We start from the raw sequence: 15829 nt of genomic DNA, 5'->3' as shown, positions 1-15829 counted from the left end.
ATAAACTTTTGGTTTTATGTATTTCAATTTACTCCAAATTAGTCTTTTTCTTTTTTTTTTCTTTTTTTTTGAGTGCATGTACCGAAAAAGAAAAGCAAAAATTTCATCTTCCTAAAAGCGTGTTTGGCTTTTTTAAAAACGTCTCAACACAAAAGCAGCCGTGGTTACGTGTCTCTAATTTGATATATATGAATTACAGAACACTGCATCCTGCTTTTAATTCAAAACACCTTTGGTCTTTGCAATTTATTGATAATTCCTATCATAAAGCATAAAGTTCACGGCAGGCGTGGAGGCATGTATGTCCAAAATTGCAATAGCTCTTACATAATTGACAGGAAAATCACTAAAGTCTACACTACATTTCCATGTCAGAGTAAGGTTTTTATAAACGACTGCTTATTCCTGTTTGAGTCATTTTTAGAAATGAAGCCCCTAAAGTGGTTCAGTGGCGACAGGGCTCTCGGGACTTTGTGTTGGTCATAATTTCTCTTTGTTTCTTTCCCAACAGGGTCCACTTGGCTTAGATGGCAAACCAGTGAGTATTCTCAGCCAAATTTGTCAAGTATGCCCAAAATGAAAGAAACAAGTTTGATTTTTAACTCTGTTTTCTTTCCTCTCAGGGTCCACCAGGTCTGAAGGGAAGCCAGGTACACCGTCACACGCCTCTTATTCTTACTTTCTTATTTAATTTAATTTATTCAGTTCTTATTTAAAGATTTTTCCTATTATAAATCCAGCTGGACTCTGCATTTGTCCTGTAAGACCGGTGAGAGTTTGCTATACCTCATCAATCATTTTTACTCGCCCTGAGGAGTCACTGCAAGTGCGTGAAAAACCCGGTAGCCATCTTACTTCCTGTTCCACCTCTTAAGTCATCCCAATTGGCTCACAGCCACGGGGGTAGTCTGGGCTCAGCTGAGCTGAGTGTTGAAATCCCCTTTGCACTCCCATCCATCAACTCGCGCCTGAAATGCTGGTGCACTCAGAGGCACGCCCAGGTGCAGCGTGGAAACAGGTGAAGCAGAGCGAATGGGTTACACACCATTTGGGAAAGTAGGAAAGAGATTAGTTTATAACCTTCAAACAGAGACTCTTTAAAAAGTCATTATTGTGCCCCCTCCGCCCCTCCTTCAGCACATCGCAGCGCTCACCCACAAGAGGCATAAGTCATCAGCTGAAATGTAAACCCCCTCGCAGCATAATGAGAGCTGTTCCTCTCCAAACACCATTAAGCTGTTCCTGTTCCTGTGAAAGGAGTCCTGAGGCTGGGTGTATCCTTTAATAGGTTTCTCCCCATCAACAAGGGTCTGGCATAAAACCCTCAAAAGGCGTGACTCATGACCAGAGTCGCCTGCAAACCCAAAGGGTGGGGGGCATGAAAACAACATAATAAAGGGGGAAAACATGTAGCACATTTTTCATCTTTGAGGGACTTCTGTTTCCAAAATTAATAATGAGGTTTTTATGAGCTGGCATTTGGGGGTTTTTTTCTTTTTGAATCAATTGGAAAACTAAAGATTTTTTTTAAATCATTTCCCCTTTTAAAATGCCATTCCTGCACATAAAATACACAATAAATGAAATTAAACCAGATGGGAAATCAGTTTATTGAAATTCAACTGGTTTTTTTTGTTGTGTTTTAGAATGAGGAAGTTGACTGTAAAGTTAGTCTTGTTTGAACAATTTGTGGCTTGGCTCTGAGTTAAAGGCTTTCTTCCGCTTGCTCTTTGAGCAAAAGAGCGAGCAGCACTGGAGGTAAGCTCTGTCTGTCATCGCGTAGATAGTCACATTGACACACTGCTTGTCATCTTCGCTGTTGTGCTCTTGAACGCGTTTATAGCTCTAAGATAAAACTGTCGCCAGACGAAAAAAGTTATGGCAGAAGGTACAAAATAGAGCGAAAGCCTTCAAAACATTTCAAGGCAGATTTGGAACCAGGGGACTGAGAAACGGCAGACAGAGGGGACAAGTTGAGTGTGAAGGGTCTAACCTAAGTGGTGACTTGGCTTTAAGAGGTACGATCTGTCCATTGTTGTCACAGATGGACGGCGGATGCTTTCCACCTCTTATTCTTCTGCCTGTCACAGTCGCAGAGGGCCTGCAGTCAGTTTGCTGCTTGCGCTTTCACATTTGGCATCCTTATGCTCCTTACCACCACCAGCAGCAGCAACAGCAGCAGCATACTGAGACATGGCCCAACACAGAAATGGACAAAGGCCCTGCCTCATATATAGAGCTCATATGAGGATTTGAAGCTGTCACAAAGTGGGACCGTGCACCAGTGTAGGATCGCACAGGGATGTTTGATACCCCGTGTTTTTAGTTAGCGTTTCAGCATTCCTCATCTAAAACATCTCAAGAGCTCCCAAGAGTCACAGATGGAGGAACAAAGGTTTTATCTCTGAGAAAACTTTTATCTCTCAAAGAGCACTCTTAAAAGGGATTCTTGGGACAGGCTTGATTGGTATTCTTACTGTGAAATACACTCAGACGAAAGTGATGTTTGGATTGAGCGGTCTCAATGCCATGAATCCATTAAGCAGAATAACTGCCTTGTCTTACCGTTTGATTGAAAGCTCCCTTCTGAAGGTGCGTGAGATAACTGATTTATCTTGACCAAGTGTCTCTGATTTTCTCCTCCCACAGGGACCATCCGGACCCAAGGGAGAAAAGGTATGCTTCAATATGGATTTCAAAAGCCTTTCTAGACAAGTCAATGCACTGTACGAGTGTATTTTGAACATTTATTTATGGGCAGAAGGTGCTCGGACAACCTTGCCGTCGCCCTCCCACATTCGAGTTTTCGCTGCGTGTCCATCAAAAGAGCCGTAGATTACATTTAGCTATGCGGGAGCTCATGTGTCTCTGCACATTCTCACGTCAAGGTACTAAGCAGGTTTACGGGCCTTCCGCAAAGCTCGATGATAGCCAGATGTTTTCCCGCTCTGTGAACCTCTGCCCAGCCTAAGATCTTAGCAACCGTAAGAGCTGTAAGTGCTGGCAAGAGGAGCCTCGTCGTGTGGTCGTTTCTCTCCACGCTGCTGGTTGGCTGTGTGTATATGTTCGAGACTGCGTTTTAGCCGAATCAGGAGGGCAACACAACTGCATTCAAGTGCATCTGTCAGAGCGGGAATCAGCCTGATCAATGAGGCGATTGCATCTGACAGATGAAGCTGAGGTTCGGAAAATTGGCTCACTTCATGTAATCATGAACTCCAAAAAGTTGATCAGAAATCAGCTGTGTTCAGCATGTGCACGCCGCATTTCGACTTCATTGATATTGTGCTGTCGGATGATTTATGGCCTACCAAATGATTTATACAATAAATGTCAAAACGCTGAGCTGTTTAGGAGACAGATGACCTTTGAACCACTTCCTTCCCAAAACCAAATCTTCCATTTTAAGCCTGTCTGTCATCGCTGCTCCACAGTAGCTGAGCTCTTTTGGATAACTGTTCTGCTGCACATATACAGGGCTAATAACTGCTGACAATTGTTATTTTCCTGTTTTTCCTCCAGGGTGACCAAGGAGACATTGGGCCAAGGGTAAGTCTGTGTTTTCTGTATTCATCAGAGAAGGTTAAATATGTTGTTTTTGGCTGTTATATGCACATTTTGGAAACTATGTCCTCACTGCAGCTGACTCTGTAGAAAAGATGCTGTCCTTTATATGTTTTTTTTTTCTCTGTGTAATTTAAAAATGACCTTCCATTTAAACTTTACTTCCAGTTTTTGTTCTCCTTTTATTTTGAATTTTTGTCTGTTGGTGTTCTTCTTAAACATTCACCCTTTTTAAAGGTCATAAGCCGCACTTTCCTACTGAAACAAAGGACATACAGTACTGTGCAAAAGTCTGGAGCCAACCCTCATTTTTATCATATTTTGCTTCCAAGGAGCCAGACTGTCTTCTCATTGTTAAAGTGGTCTTGAGCAATAGCTCTCAAGGCTTTCTAAAGATCTTTCAAAGTTTTTATTTGGACATTGGCTGCCTTTTCACTCATTTTTCAGTCCAGATGTTGTTTGTTTGTCAAGCCACTTAACACTGGACCGAGAACCAGTTTTAGATTGTGTCCTTAGGCAATTTGTTATTAGCCGCCTGTCGCAAAACACATCATTTGTTCACATTTCTTTAGTTGAATCGATGAAAACTGCCAAAGATAACACAGTTTGACAGACATAAAATATCATTTTTGCCACAATGAGGTGATTCCTACAGAAATGACGGGTAACTTGAGGCTTTTACACAGTCCTATTGAAGTTAAAGAGAAAAACAGAAGCTTGACATTTTAGAAATTTGGTTTTTGCATGTGAAGCAAAGCTTTAATGTGTTATTAAGTCAGTGCCAGAGTTACAGTTTTCCCAATGCAGAGCTGTCTGTATGTTAATTTGCTGCTGTCTGAGATGAGTGGTAACACTCCTTTTATATGATTTTTGTGAGACAGAGCCACCGGTTTTAAAAGCTATGCTTGAAATTAGCTTAATGTATTTTAGCTTCATTATAACTGTAGAGCTTCCTCAGCTGGTTTCCAGTCTGCTATCACATACTGAAAATCAAATGTCAGGGAGACTGAAATGTTTCTTCTCCGAAGTGTTTATGTCATCTGAAAACCATTAAACGGTTTATTTGTTATCGCAATACGGGAAAAATCTGGATAAATAAGGATAAAAGTCTCGGTCTGTCTATAAAACGCATACACAAAGTATTTTAATAATCCAAAAGCAAACGTGTGTTTACCCAGTGTGGCTTCCCCACACACAACTGCACTGACAGCACACGAGGTCGCCCATCTCCAAAGCCAAAGCCAGACATGAGAAATGACGTTATTAGCAAACATTAAACCTTCACCATGTTACCTCAGTGGTCGGGGCGGCGTGCCAAAGCTCCCGTCTCTTACCCAAGCTAAGCTACTTTTTTTTTTAACATTACAGAGAAACCTCACCCTGCATCTGGTCTATGTTGTCAGTGCTGCCTTTTCATCTGATATCATTCCTCCCTCCATGAGAGCTCCCATTTCATTTAGTGTGGTTTGAAAATAAAACCTCTGTTCTTTACATGGTAAACAGTTTCGAATCTTTAAAGAGGTCACATACCCATGAATGTTTTTTTTAGAGCGCTTAGATCAGAATGCCACATAAAACCGCTTCTTCACATGAATTTTAAAGTGGGGATGAACATGAAAATGTGTTACAAGCATGTTTCTAATGGCTCTAAAATCTTCTCATAGCCATTCGTTTCTTGTGTTTATTACCACCGATCTGTCCATCCATCCATTTTCAGCTGCTTATCCTAGGTCTGGTAGTGCATGGATTGTAGATTAGAAATGTGGAAGTACATCTCCTATGACTTGAACCCCAGTAATGGAATCACAGAAGAGTCTACGATTATTGGAGTTAAACTGGCTATTGTTTTATACCAAAAGCTAAATGGAGAGTAAATATGATGTGGCTACTCAACGGAACAGTATTTATGATGCGGTTCAAAAAATTACAGAAATTCCCGATTCCTATCAAGGCGTAAGCCATTTGATTTCCCCACCTATCCTTTCAGATCGTTTGTGCAAGAATTAAATCTCCTTTGGCATTTCGCATTACATAGTTATTCCAAATGATAAATATTGCACTTGGCCCAGGCCTATGCAGCTTTGATGTCCCTGGATAAATCTGCAGCCCCAAAAACCTCAAGCTTGGTTCAAATCAAACCCAACAGCTCCTAAAGCTACTGTAGATGTGGATGAGGTTTGGCTCCCTCATATAGGTTGTCACAGATACGGCTGTAGATGGGTTAGAAAACAAAAATCTCTTGCTTGCTCAGTACTATTTTTAACAGTCTGATTGTCTTCAGGTCATTAAATATGCTTATTTATCACCTTACTGGGATTTCAAAACTGCATTCAAAGGTTCAGCTTTGACCTTTACGGGGAGATAAGCGTATGTGTGAAAACAGAAAGCAACCGCGAATCTCCGTCAATGTGCCACTTCCTGTCAGTCCATCACTTTTAGTGCCTCTTCCAGGCTGATTCTGGTCTTAGACCAGGCTACCAAAACAGGATAACGGGGTTATTAAAACAAAATGTTAAAGAACCACCAAAATCATGTGAGGAAAAAGGTCATGTATAGTGTTGCGTCTTTCTCCAAAGCAACTTTTTGTTGAGTGGAGTAAAGTTAGTAGCTATTTTTCCCAAGCCTCCATACAGTCAAATTCATACGGAGGACATTGTCACTGCATGTTTAGGTTCATCTGGGGGCTGTATTGAAAGACAAGCTCTGATGAGAGTTTGATCCCCTGCCAAATCCTGCCTTTGCCTCCCTGAGAGCATCTGCAAACAGGCCATAGTGAGACGGGCCTCCAGGGATGAATGGCCATTTGTCTTAGTATCAGTCTTAAGTCTGATGAGAACAATGTAAAGGGGAAACCCACCATGAAACAGTCTATTCTCTTATGCAGTGTTTAAGGAGCATATGCATAAGTGGTCTTCATGGTGGGAACGGTGTGAATAAGCGACTGTGACAGTGGGCAGAGAGGGGTGCACAGGCCCAGAGAGGAGGAGGTGGAGTCTGCGGTGGTGCAAAAACCTCAGCCATCCAGCCCTCACAAGAGCCTGTTAGCAGAACCTTCTCTAGCAACTCTTCTTCTTCTGTCACTCTCCCACCCACCCACCCCCACCCCCCTCTCTTAGATCTTCTCCCCATCCTTTCCTCCCTCCCTTGTGTTTTTGAGGGAGCTGAACCAAAGAAGCGACACAGTGCTCCAGGCTCTGCGGCAGCAGGAAAACTCTGCTCCTTTCAGCCTGACAGACAATCAACACATTTACTGTGTTGACTGGAAAGAGCCAAACCACCACTGTTTTGTTTGGTCACAGTGGGAATGATCGGAAGGCACTAAATGTTGTGCACGCACACACACACACACACACACACACACACACACACACTACTCCAAAATCATTTTTCAAGTTTCAAAAGACAGCTATTAAGCCTTACTTGCAGATTTTACGGATGTCTGTCTCACGATTTGCCGATGATGCATTTTATTTGCACCTGATGGGTTTTTAACTGCATATATAATTCGATTTGAAACAGCTGCAAACATGACTGTAATGCTACGCTATCTTGTTCACCTTTTCCTCTTCTCTTCAGGGTCCTCCTATGTACGGCACACATGCAAGCCTGCACAGTAATCAGATTCTCACTGTTAAGGTTTGTGCCTCTTAGAGAACTGCTGTCGGACTGCCGAGCTACCGCTATCCCTGCAGACAGAGGAGCAAAACACCTCTCTTGCAGTTTTTCCCTCCTTTCTTTGTGCTTGGAGCTTAAGAGGCTGTTGAACTCTTATCTGTTTTTCCTGCAGCATTTGTTTTCATGAACTCTGGACTCACGGTTAACAGCGGACCTCTGATTTCCAACTTATGTAACTGACGCTCTTCTCGCGCTCATTTTAATCCACTCCATGTCCTCTTCTCTCTTTTTTCTGTATCCCCTCTCCTTGTTTTCTCCCCTTTCTTTTCTTTTCATCACTGGTGCACCCCTTTGCATCGTAGATGGTTTTCCCCAGAACTGACCACGGCTTTCTCTCGAGAGAGCCGACCAACAGCTTTCAGAGACTCTTTCTGAAGGTAGACCACAACTAAAAGGCATGTGTGCTTTTTCTTTTGTTTCCTTAACACTTTAACCCGCTTTTCCTTTCCGTGTTCTGACTAGCGTTTTGCCTTCTTTCCCACTTTTTCCACATTCTTCAGTCATGTTGCATGAAATTGATCTCGTGTTTCTTGTCTTTTAGTCAACTGAAAATGTATTGCCATGAATGATTAATTAAAAGTGTTTATATTCAGAGCTCCAAAGCATTTTGAAACATAGGAAAACATCTTTGGAAGATGAGCCACCCACACTGTAGAAATGTGCGGTTCTCGTTAATCTTACTCCTCATTGTCGAAAACATCACTTTATCACTTTGGTTCAAGCTCGAGCCTAACAGGGACAAAATAATTATCAGTGCATAGGAATGAGGTTCTAGTCTGCTTTAAGGCACTGGTTATATCATTTTCATGAAAGTGTTTTTGACAAAGCAAACCATAATGCATCACATGTTGGTAGGGATGGGAGAATAGCATCAAAGTGGAGACAAAACTGGTGCCTGATTTAGCCTAAATAGGCAGTGGGATGGTGGTTTAAATCCAGTGATCAGATGTATTTTTCACTTACAAATGAATTTGTTTTGCCAGCATGGATTTGTTTGAAATGTCAGTCTAACTCACCAGATAAACTGTTCTTATTGGCCAGTTCCTCCAGCTGTTGTCCTTTATTACCAGTGCCCACAAAACCACACTAACTAACAAGCTGCATGCCAGTAATTGCAAGTTAAGTTTGAGGGATTTCTGCTCATAGCACAAAGCATATTTAAAGCTTTTCTTAATAAATGTGTTTGTGAGATCCGTGGCTTACAGTGACACAGATAATTATCACCAAACTCTGCAGTTTCCCTCAGCTCTACAGAACTTGGGAGAGTCTTTTATCTCCCTGTTTTCTTACTTTCACTCTCTGTTCTCTCACTGCTCTTTCCTGGCAGTCGTTGTGTCAAAAAGAGAAAGAAAATGTAGGCCCCCGTGTTTCCTCTCAAGCACCAAACAGCAAACAGTGTTCTCAACTAGCTGTTAAACATATGTGGAGCATTTAGCAGATAAAGATCCAAATATTTTTCTCAGGAAACTCGACGGGGTCTAAAATACGAGGGAATTTTGCAGTCATGTTTATCAGGTGGAGAGAAAGGCAACTGTAAATAAATAAACAGATTAAGGATTATACACCTTGACTGCCCACACAGACAGCTGCAGAAGCTGAGGGGTAGTTCTTTGACGTTTGCCGTATAACCTTAACAGGTCGCTGGCATGTCAGTGTTTGCTTCTGTTGCCAAAAACAAATCAGTTAATGGGAGCGTTTAAGGAGATTTATTTTAATATATTACGTTATCTTGTGTACTTAATAATGTATTTATTACAAGTTTGTAGTTGGTCGTTTATTTTTGCATTTTATCCTCTTCTTGTTTTTTATCAGGGTGATCAGGGTCAGGCTGGACCTGCTGGTCCTCCCGGTCCCCCAGGTCCTCCAGGTCCCCGTGGCCCCCCTGGGAACACTGGAAAAGATGGACCTCGTGGTCTTCCCGGAGAGCCAGTAAGAGCATCTTTTTATCTCTACCCCTCTTCTTGAGCTAGCCATCGTTTCTTTACATTTGGCTTCTAAGGAGCCAGACTTTCTTGTTATTTTTCAAAGTGGTCTCGAGCAACAGTTCTCCAGGCTGTCTGTAGGTCTTTCAAAGTTCTTCTGTGGACATTGACTGCTTTTTCAGTTATTTTCAGAGCAGGCCTTTTACCTGACCGATAAAAAAAACCACCATTTGTTCAAATCTCTAAAATTGCACTAACAAGGTGATTTCTAAAGAGCTCTTAGCTAAAAACTTGGCATATCCCAGCATGGTGTGCGGTGTGTTCTTAAAAAATTTGAGGCAAAAGAAGAAGTGACAGGCCTAAAAAACAGATCTAAAAGAAATGGAAAAAATCCAGCAAACCTGGCACAGGACCTGAGAGACGCATCTAGCCATTCACTGAAGACTCATCTGAAATGGTCTCAGTCGAATGGTGGCTGTCAGTAAGCCATTCTTAAGAAAGAAAAACAGTTAAAAAGGCTGAGGTAAATTATACAAGAACTTAATTGAAAATAAATGGCAACATGTCGTATAGAGTGATGAGTCCAAGTTTGACATTTTTGGTTCATATCATCGTCAGTATGTATGGAGGAGGTCAGCAGAGAGGAACAACAGTGAGTGTCTACAGCCATCTGTAAAACACAGCGGAGCTGCAATTAAGCCAGCGGTGTTGAGGATTTCATCAAAACAGACGGCATTATGAACAATGCAAAGTACAGTCAGATTTTGATCCTCCATGCAATAAAAAACCTGAAAAGCTTCTGACTGGCAATGGCTTCATTTCCAAACACACTGCAAATGCAGTAAATGGCCTGTATTTGTATAGTGCTTTACTTAGTCTCTAAGGACCCCAAAGTGCTTTACATATTCAGTCATCCACCCATTCACACACACATTCACACACTGGTGATAGTAAGCTACATTGTAGCCACAGCCACCCTGGGGCGCACTGACAGAGGCGAGGCTGCCGAACACTGGCTCCACCGGGCCCTCTGACCACCACCAGTAGGCAACGGGTGAAGTGTCTTGCCCAAGGACACAACGACCGATACTGTCCAAGCAGGAGCTCGAACCAGCAACCTTCCGATTACAAGGCAAACTCCCAACTCTTGAGCCACGATCGCCCAGTAAAAGCATACCTGGATAGAAAAACAAACACTATCAGTCATGGATTGGCCTCTTCAGAGCCCAGACCTCAGCAGTATCGAAGCAGTGTAGGCTCATCTTGACAGAAAACAGAACAAAAGTTCTCCAAGAAGCCTGAAGAACTATTCCTGAAGACTGCTTAAAGAAATGACAAGAAATCTGCCTAAGAGAGTTCAGGCTGTGTGAAGAATAAAGGTGGCGATACCAAATATTGACTTTCAGGCTTGTATTTAAGTCAGTATTTCCATGTGTTTGCTGAAGTTTCAATAAATCACTGCACGTATTTCCCATTTTCCTTGTAAAATATGAAGAAATGATGGATGACTCAAGACTTTTGCACAGTATTGTACAAGAGCCAAATCCACACTGCCTCAACAAAAACAATGCCCTCCCACCCCCACTGTAGATCTCCTCTTACTCCATCCCTTCTGGCTGTCAAACTAAGGTTACACCACAAGCATTGCAGCCACTTAGAACACCTCAGTCATCAGTGGCTTTGTTACTCCCATCATACTCTTTAACCACAACACTGTGACAGATTGCAAACTGCGTAGCTCCATAAGGGGTAAGGGTGTACACAGCAAATGGCAATGAACCCCTATTCTCATTTTTCTGGGATTTGCCAGCATGCTGTGGCTCACCTAAAGAAGTCCCAGAATAGCAAGTCTACTCCTGGCCTCATCTGTTTTGTGTAAGTTAGCGGCCACAAAGTTCTCCAACACCCCCCCATTCCAAATCCACATTCTCCCACCCTCCTACCACAACTGTGTTGCTGTGCACGCTGAAACTGATATGGCACTGTGGTGAGTTCATGGGCAGTTTGCCGGTCTCACCAAACAATAGTACACTCCTTGCCTGTGGCCGTTTTCGTTTCTTAAAATTAACTTTTTGCTTCCCAGGGTCTAGTTCAGATGCAGCAAAACTTGCAGCTGTGGTTATTGAATTGAAGAGAAGGAGACTATGAAGGTAATTTTTGTTTATTCAAGTGTAGGAATGAATGTGCTGTTACCCTCAACTGGCACAAGAGGACAGCAAGGGATTCAAGTGAAAAATGTTGGTTTCGGTGTGGGTCACTTGAGAACTGCTGAACCAACAGCAGGGAAAGCCAGCGCAGCTCAGAAAATGACAAAAAACAGACGGGTCGAAGAGAAAAGGGGGCCCATCCTGTAACCTAGTCGATTGCAAATGTGCTCTTCAAGTTGATTAAAGGAGTTGCAAAACCCCAAAACAGCAAAACAAAGCACAGAGGCCTGCAGAGAGCCACTCCATGTTGTGGGCAGATGTCTAAGAGGGCCGAGCGGGAGAAAGTGAGCGAGACTGCCAGCCCTGGTGTACTCAAACCTTCATCGTTTTTTATCTGTTATATAGAATGAAATGTCTCATGCTGTCGGGTAGCTCTGTCACCTTAAAGTAAGAAGGTACTGGGTTTTAACCTTCCAATCAGCAGGGTCTACATGTTCTGCCTGCATGGCTTCCCACAGGATAATTGTCAAGTTAATTGGCAATTGGTCGGTTCGGGTGGATTGATGAATGTATGGATGGATAGATGTTGTTAAGGAAATATGATGAGAAAGAAAGAGCAGTGCCAAAAAGATGAAAGTAAAACAGGTCCAGAAAGTAGTAGGAAGGATCGCGATGACACTTTTTGCACACTGGCCAGCTGAAGAATATCTAATCAGCTTCTGCATATTACTGAATGGAAGGCTAACAACCTTCAATTTATATCGTGCATTTATTAGGGTCCACTGGCCGATCAAGTAAACACAACTACTTGATAGTAGTGTGTGTATCTGTGTGTGAGGAAGCAATGGAGAGAGGCTCTTGCACAAGAGCCCTCTAAACTGTCTCCGCCATGAATGACTTCATAGCAGATGTTTAGCTGCTTCCACCTGGCTCTCGCAGACAGTCGCTAAAAAAGATCTTTTTAGCTAAATAAAAAATATGTTAGCTCATTGATGGATAGAAGTTTGTGCTCACTGGATTAACGCTCATCAAACACAGGCTTCAGTTTGAAGGCTTCAAATTCAAATCCAACTGCAAACAGAACAAAACTTGTTTAGTCTTCTTTTGTATGAATGGGTGTCAAAGCAAAGAAAGAAAACTCTCTTAATGCATTCTTAAGGGGCATTTTGCAAGTCTCTTGAACCCTTTTTGGGGAGGTCGACACACCATAAGATTGATCTTCACTGCTGACACGGGAACACCGCTGTCCAACAAGTTAGACCGAAGTTGGGTTTACATCTGGCTGTTGGAAAGGCCAAAAGAGCATAATTTTCAGAATTTTCCTGCTTATCCATGCATTAGGTAACCAGTTATGGCCTGTATTGAAGCATCTGTCTTTGTTATTTTTCTCTGCTCATCATTCATCCATTTCCTGTAATTATTCTCTAAACAGTCCAGCTCTGCTGAAGGAGCTGAAGTCTACGGACTGCCTTGTATGCCTTATTGAAAAGTGACATCTAGTGGCCAAAAAGGTTCATGTTCCTGAAGTAGATTCACCTCATTAAATGTCCCCTCTGTCGTTTCAGGGTTTTCCTGGTCGCGATGGAGCTGAGGTGAGCAGAGTTCACACTAAGCTTTAAGAGTTTGTTTCACATTTTGTTTGGTTTACAGCTGAAGCAATTTGGCTTTTGCTGTTGGAGTTTTTTTAGTCGGAATAATTTGACTGTCTGAAAAATTCATAATTTATTTTTTTAATATATTTCCACCTCAGGGGCCACAGGGACTGCCTGGGAAGCCGGTAAGACTGCTAACAAACTATTGATCTTAACTGAAGTGTTGCCATTAAAGGGCTCAAAAGCTGTTTTAATATAGCCAGATATGTAGCTCTCTCTTCATTTAATGGCTGTTTTGAATTGCTAGGGAGAAGATGGGCATCCTGGTTATCCAGGACAACAGGGTCACCCGGGGGAAAAGGTAAAGCCGAGCTTTGCTCTACCGCTCTCATGTCTCTGACATGGATGATTTTAAGTATGTTTCTAACCTTTAATGTGCATTTAAACAGGGCGAGCCTGGGAGTGCAGAAAAAGGAGAGCGAGGCATGGATGGACTTCCAGGATTAAAGGTAAGAAACATTTCTGAAATTGTTTTTGAAATAATAATGATCTATAATAATTCTAACAATTATGCTATGAAAGAGTTTTACCATAATATGGTGTTCATGGTGCAAACAGGGTGACAAAGGAGAAAGAGGAGAGCAAGGACTACAGGGAGCCATGGTATGTTATTTGTTATGCTTAAGGGCCAACTCTGTCCTTCTGCTATTATGCTGAGCCATCTATGCATCTCTACATTTATATACATTTATATAAAATATTCCTACATTATTATTTTTTCTGCCTCAGGGTTTTCCTGGTGAGAAGGGCACCCCGGGTGCTTCAGACATCATCGACTTCAATGGGAAGCTTCTAGATGCTTTGCAGGTGAGTCATATTCAAGTGTCGGTGTCAGCGACACCCGATTCATTCAGCCGCTTATGACTGAATTCCACATAAGGATCGAGGCAGAGCTTTTCAATACAAGTAAATAACACCAGAGCTGGCAGTGTGGTTTAAAAGAAACCAAAAACTGAACATGTCGCCATTTCTCCTCGACAGGCCATCAACACCATCAGTGTTTCGGTAATCTGCTGCTGTTGTTGCTGCATGTTTTTGGCGGTGTGACCAGTAACTAACACCAATGCACAGATTTGCATCTAAGCATCTCTTGTGTATTTACTGCATTGCCCGCTTTCTCTTGCTAGTGGGTTTTGTTTGTGTTTGTAGATGCCCTCAACAAAGAGCGTTGGTCTTCATATGTATTGGATGTCACTCTAGGGGCCACATCTAAAGAGCATTACTGAGTGTCCCAGTTTTCCAGAGTCTCTTGTGTATTTGTTTGGGGCATAAAAAAAAGCACAGCCCTTACAAATAAAGCACAGCTGTGCTATCAGATGACATGCAGCCTAAAGAGCTTTGATTAATTATGCAGAAAAAATCAAAAGCCTTCTGTGTTTTTATGGCATGTATGTGAAAAGTATGTGTTTGAAACCTGCTACAGGGCAGCATGGTGTGTTTTACTTTGTGCTAGCACATAGAGAAGGGAGCGCCTCACTGTCAACACAGTCTCACATCACTCTCTTCAGACACAAGCTTCTTCGATCCCGCTGTACACCGCAGTACGTGCTACTGGCAGATGGCTCTCTGAGAAGCGGAGCATGCATTTGATTTAAAACAATTATGAACCAGGTCCCCCTGGAGCTGAGCTCCTGCATGCAACAATCAATACAAGCAATATAAGAATGTTGCAAAGGGATTGGTGAAAGCATGGACCCGAGATCTTATCGGAAGCTCTTTGCCATTGCGGATTAGTTGGCACAAATTCACACGCAGGGCTCCACGGTGCAGGTAGCGCTCACTGGCCACCCACCTTGTGAGTTGATCGCTTGTTTGTGTGAAAAGCAGCGTTTCATGTGCTTGTTGTGAAATGTTAGGTGATGATGAATTTGGTTTAAAACAATGCTAAGATGGGTTGTTTGTCACCGTCAGTCATTTTGCAGATGAATAGCATTCACTTTCCAGTGATGGAGTGTCTGGGATCAAATAGTTGCTTGTAAACATCAGTTTCCATGGCTTTAAAAGCTGAGAACGAACAACAAGTTAGGAACTGGAAAATGAATCGTACACCTCTGGGAGGCAACTTGGCTTTTTTCCTTTTTTTGCTTCAAGATGACCGGAGCCTTTACAAGGAGGAATAACAAGTGTAGCATTGTGAATATAAAGATTAAGTGGAGTGATTTACAAGAGCTATCACTCATAGCATAACGGCGGAGCTGCGTGGGAAGAATATGGCCTATTACATATATGCACGCCATTCTTCATTCATCATTAGGGTTACATAAAGTCACATCAATGTTTTCTCCAGCAGTCCCATCATTAAGACAATCACAGAGAGCCGTGCCAGGCTATTGTGTAGCACAGACCACATTCAGAGCTCTTTAACAATCTCTGTAAGATAAAAATTGCTTCAAGTTGGTTGTGATCAGCAAAAAGGAATGAAGGAAGGTTTTGGACTTGTTTACTGTCAGGCCCACATTGTGAATTATAGCGTTTTGTGTTCACGATTCGGGCCTTTTATAATGAGTTACCAGCCTCACTGTGATAAACAGTGTGAGAGTAAGCGGATAAAAAAATGCAGAAGATGTCTAAGGGACTCTCTGAAAATTGCAGCTCTGATTAAAGCCGTTATAGTGTCATCTTTTTATATGATGCATGTGACTATTTGTAAGAGAAAGACCTCCTTAGCTCCCCACAGCTTTATAGCTGCTTTCAGGTCTTGGTTTGATCTGTTTGAGTTTGGTCTCACAGCTTGCACGAGCAATTTTATCCACCAAGAGAGGCAGCTGTTGTTAGCACGCCAGCCCGGCAGCAAGTGATACACAAAGTCGGTGACTAGCTGTAATCAGCTAAACCAGAAAATCAGTTGCTGCTAGGTTAATTTAGTCTA

At 42.4% G+C, this 15829-nt stretch overlaps 1 protein-coding gene across 1 annotated transcript in view; it reads left to right on the top strand.

Annotated features, from left to right (window-relative positions):
• LOC102778355 (uncharacterized) overlaps positions 1–15829 on the top strand; it is a 130634-nt gene that overhangs the window by 107385 nt on the left and 7420 nt on the right. The window contains exons 6-17 of the mRNA XM_087849225.1: positions 512–538; positions 624–650; positions 2650–2676; positions 3523–3549; positions 7141–7200; positions 9052–9168; positions 12874–12900; positions 13059–13085; positions 13208–13261; positions 13350–13409; positions 13519–13563; positions 13690–13767. Coding sequence (XP_087705351.1) covers positions 512–538; positions 624–650; positions 2650–2676; positions 3523–3549; positions 7141–7200; positions 9052–9168; positions 12874–12900; positions 13059–13085; positions 13208–13261; positions 13350–13409; positions 13519–13563; positions 13690–13767 — 576 coding nt within the window. The remainder of the gene's footprint in view (positions 1–511; positions 539–623; positions 651–2649; positions 2677–3522; positions 3550–7140; positions 7201–9051; positions 9169–12873; positions 12901–13058; positions 13086–13207; positions 13262–13349; positions 13410–13518; positions 13564–13689; positions 13768–15829) is intronic.

This window comes from Neolamprologus brichardi, chromosome 2 (assembly GCF_056152115.1).
Source record: "Neolamprologus brichardi isolate AB-2024 chromosome 2, ASM5615211v1, whole genome shotgun sequence".
In the NCBI taxonomy this organism is placed as follows: Eukaryota; Metazoa; Chordata; class Actinopteri; order Cichliformes; family Cichlidae; genus Neolamprologus; species Neolamprologus brichardi.
The sequence above is the reverse complement of the archived record's forward strand: the minus strand, read 5'-3'. Positions and strand labels throughout refer to the sequence as shown.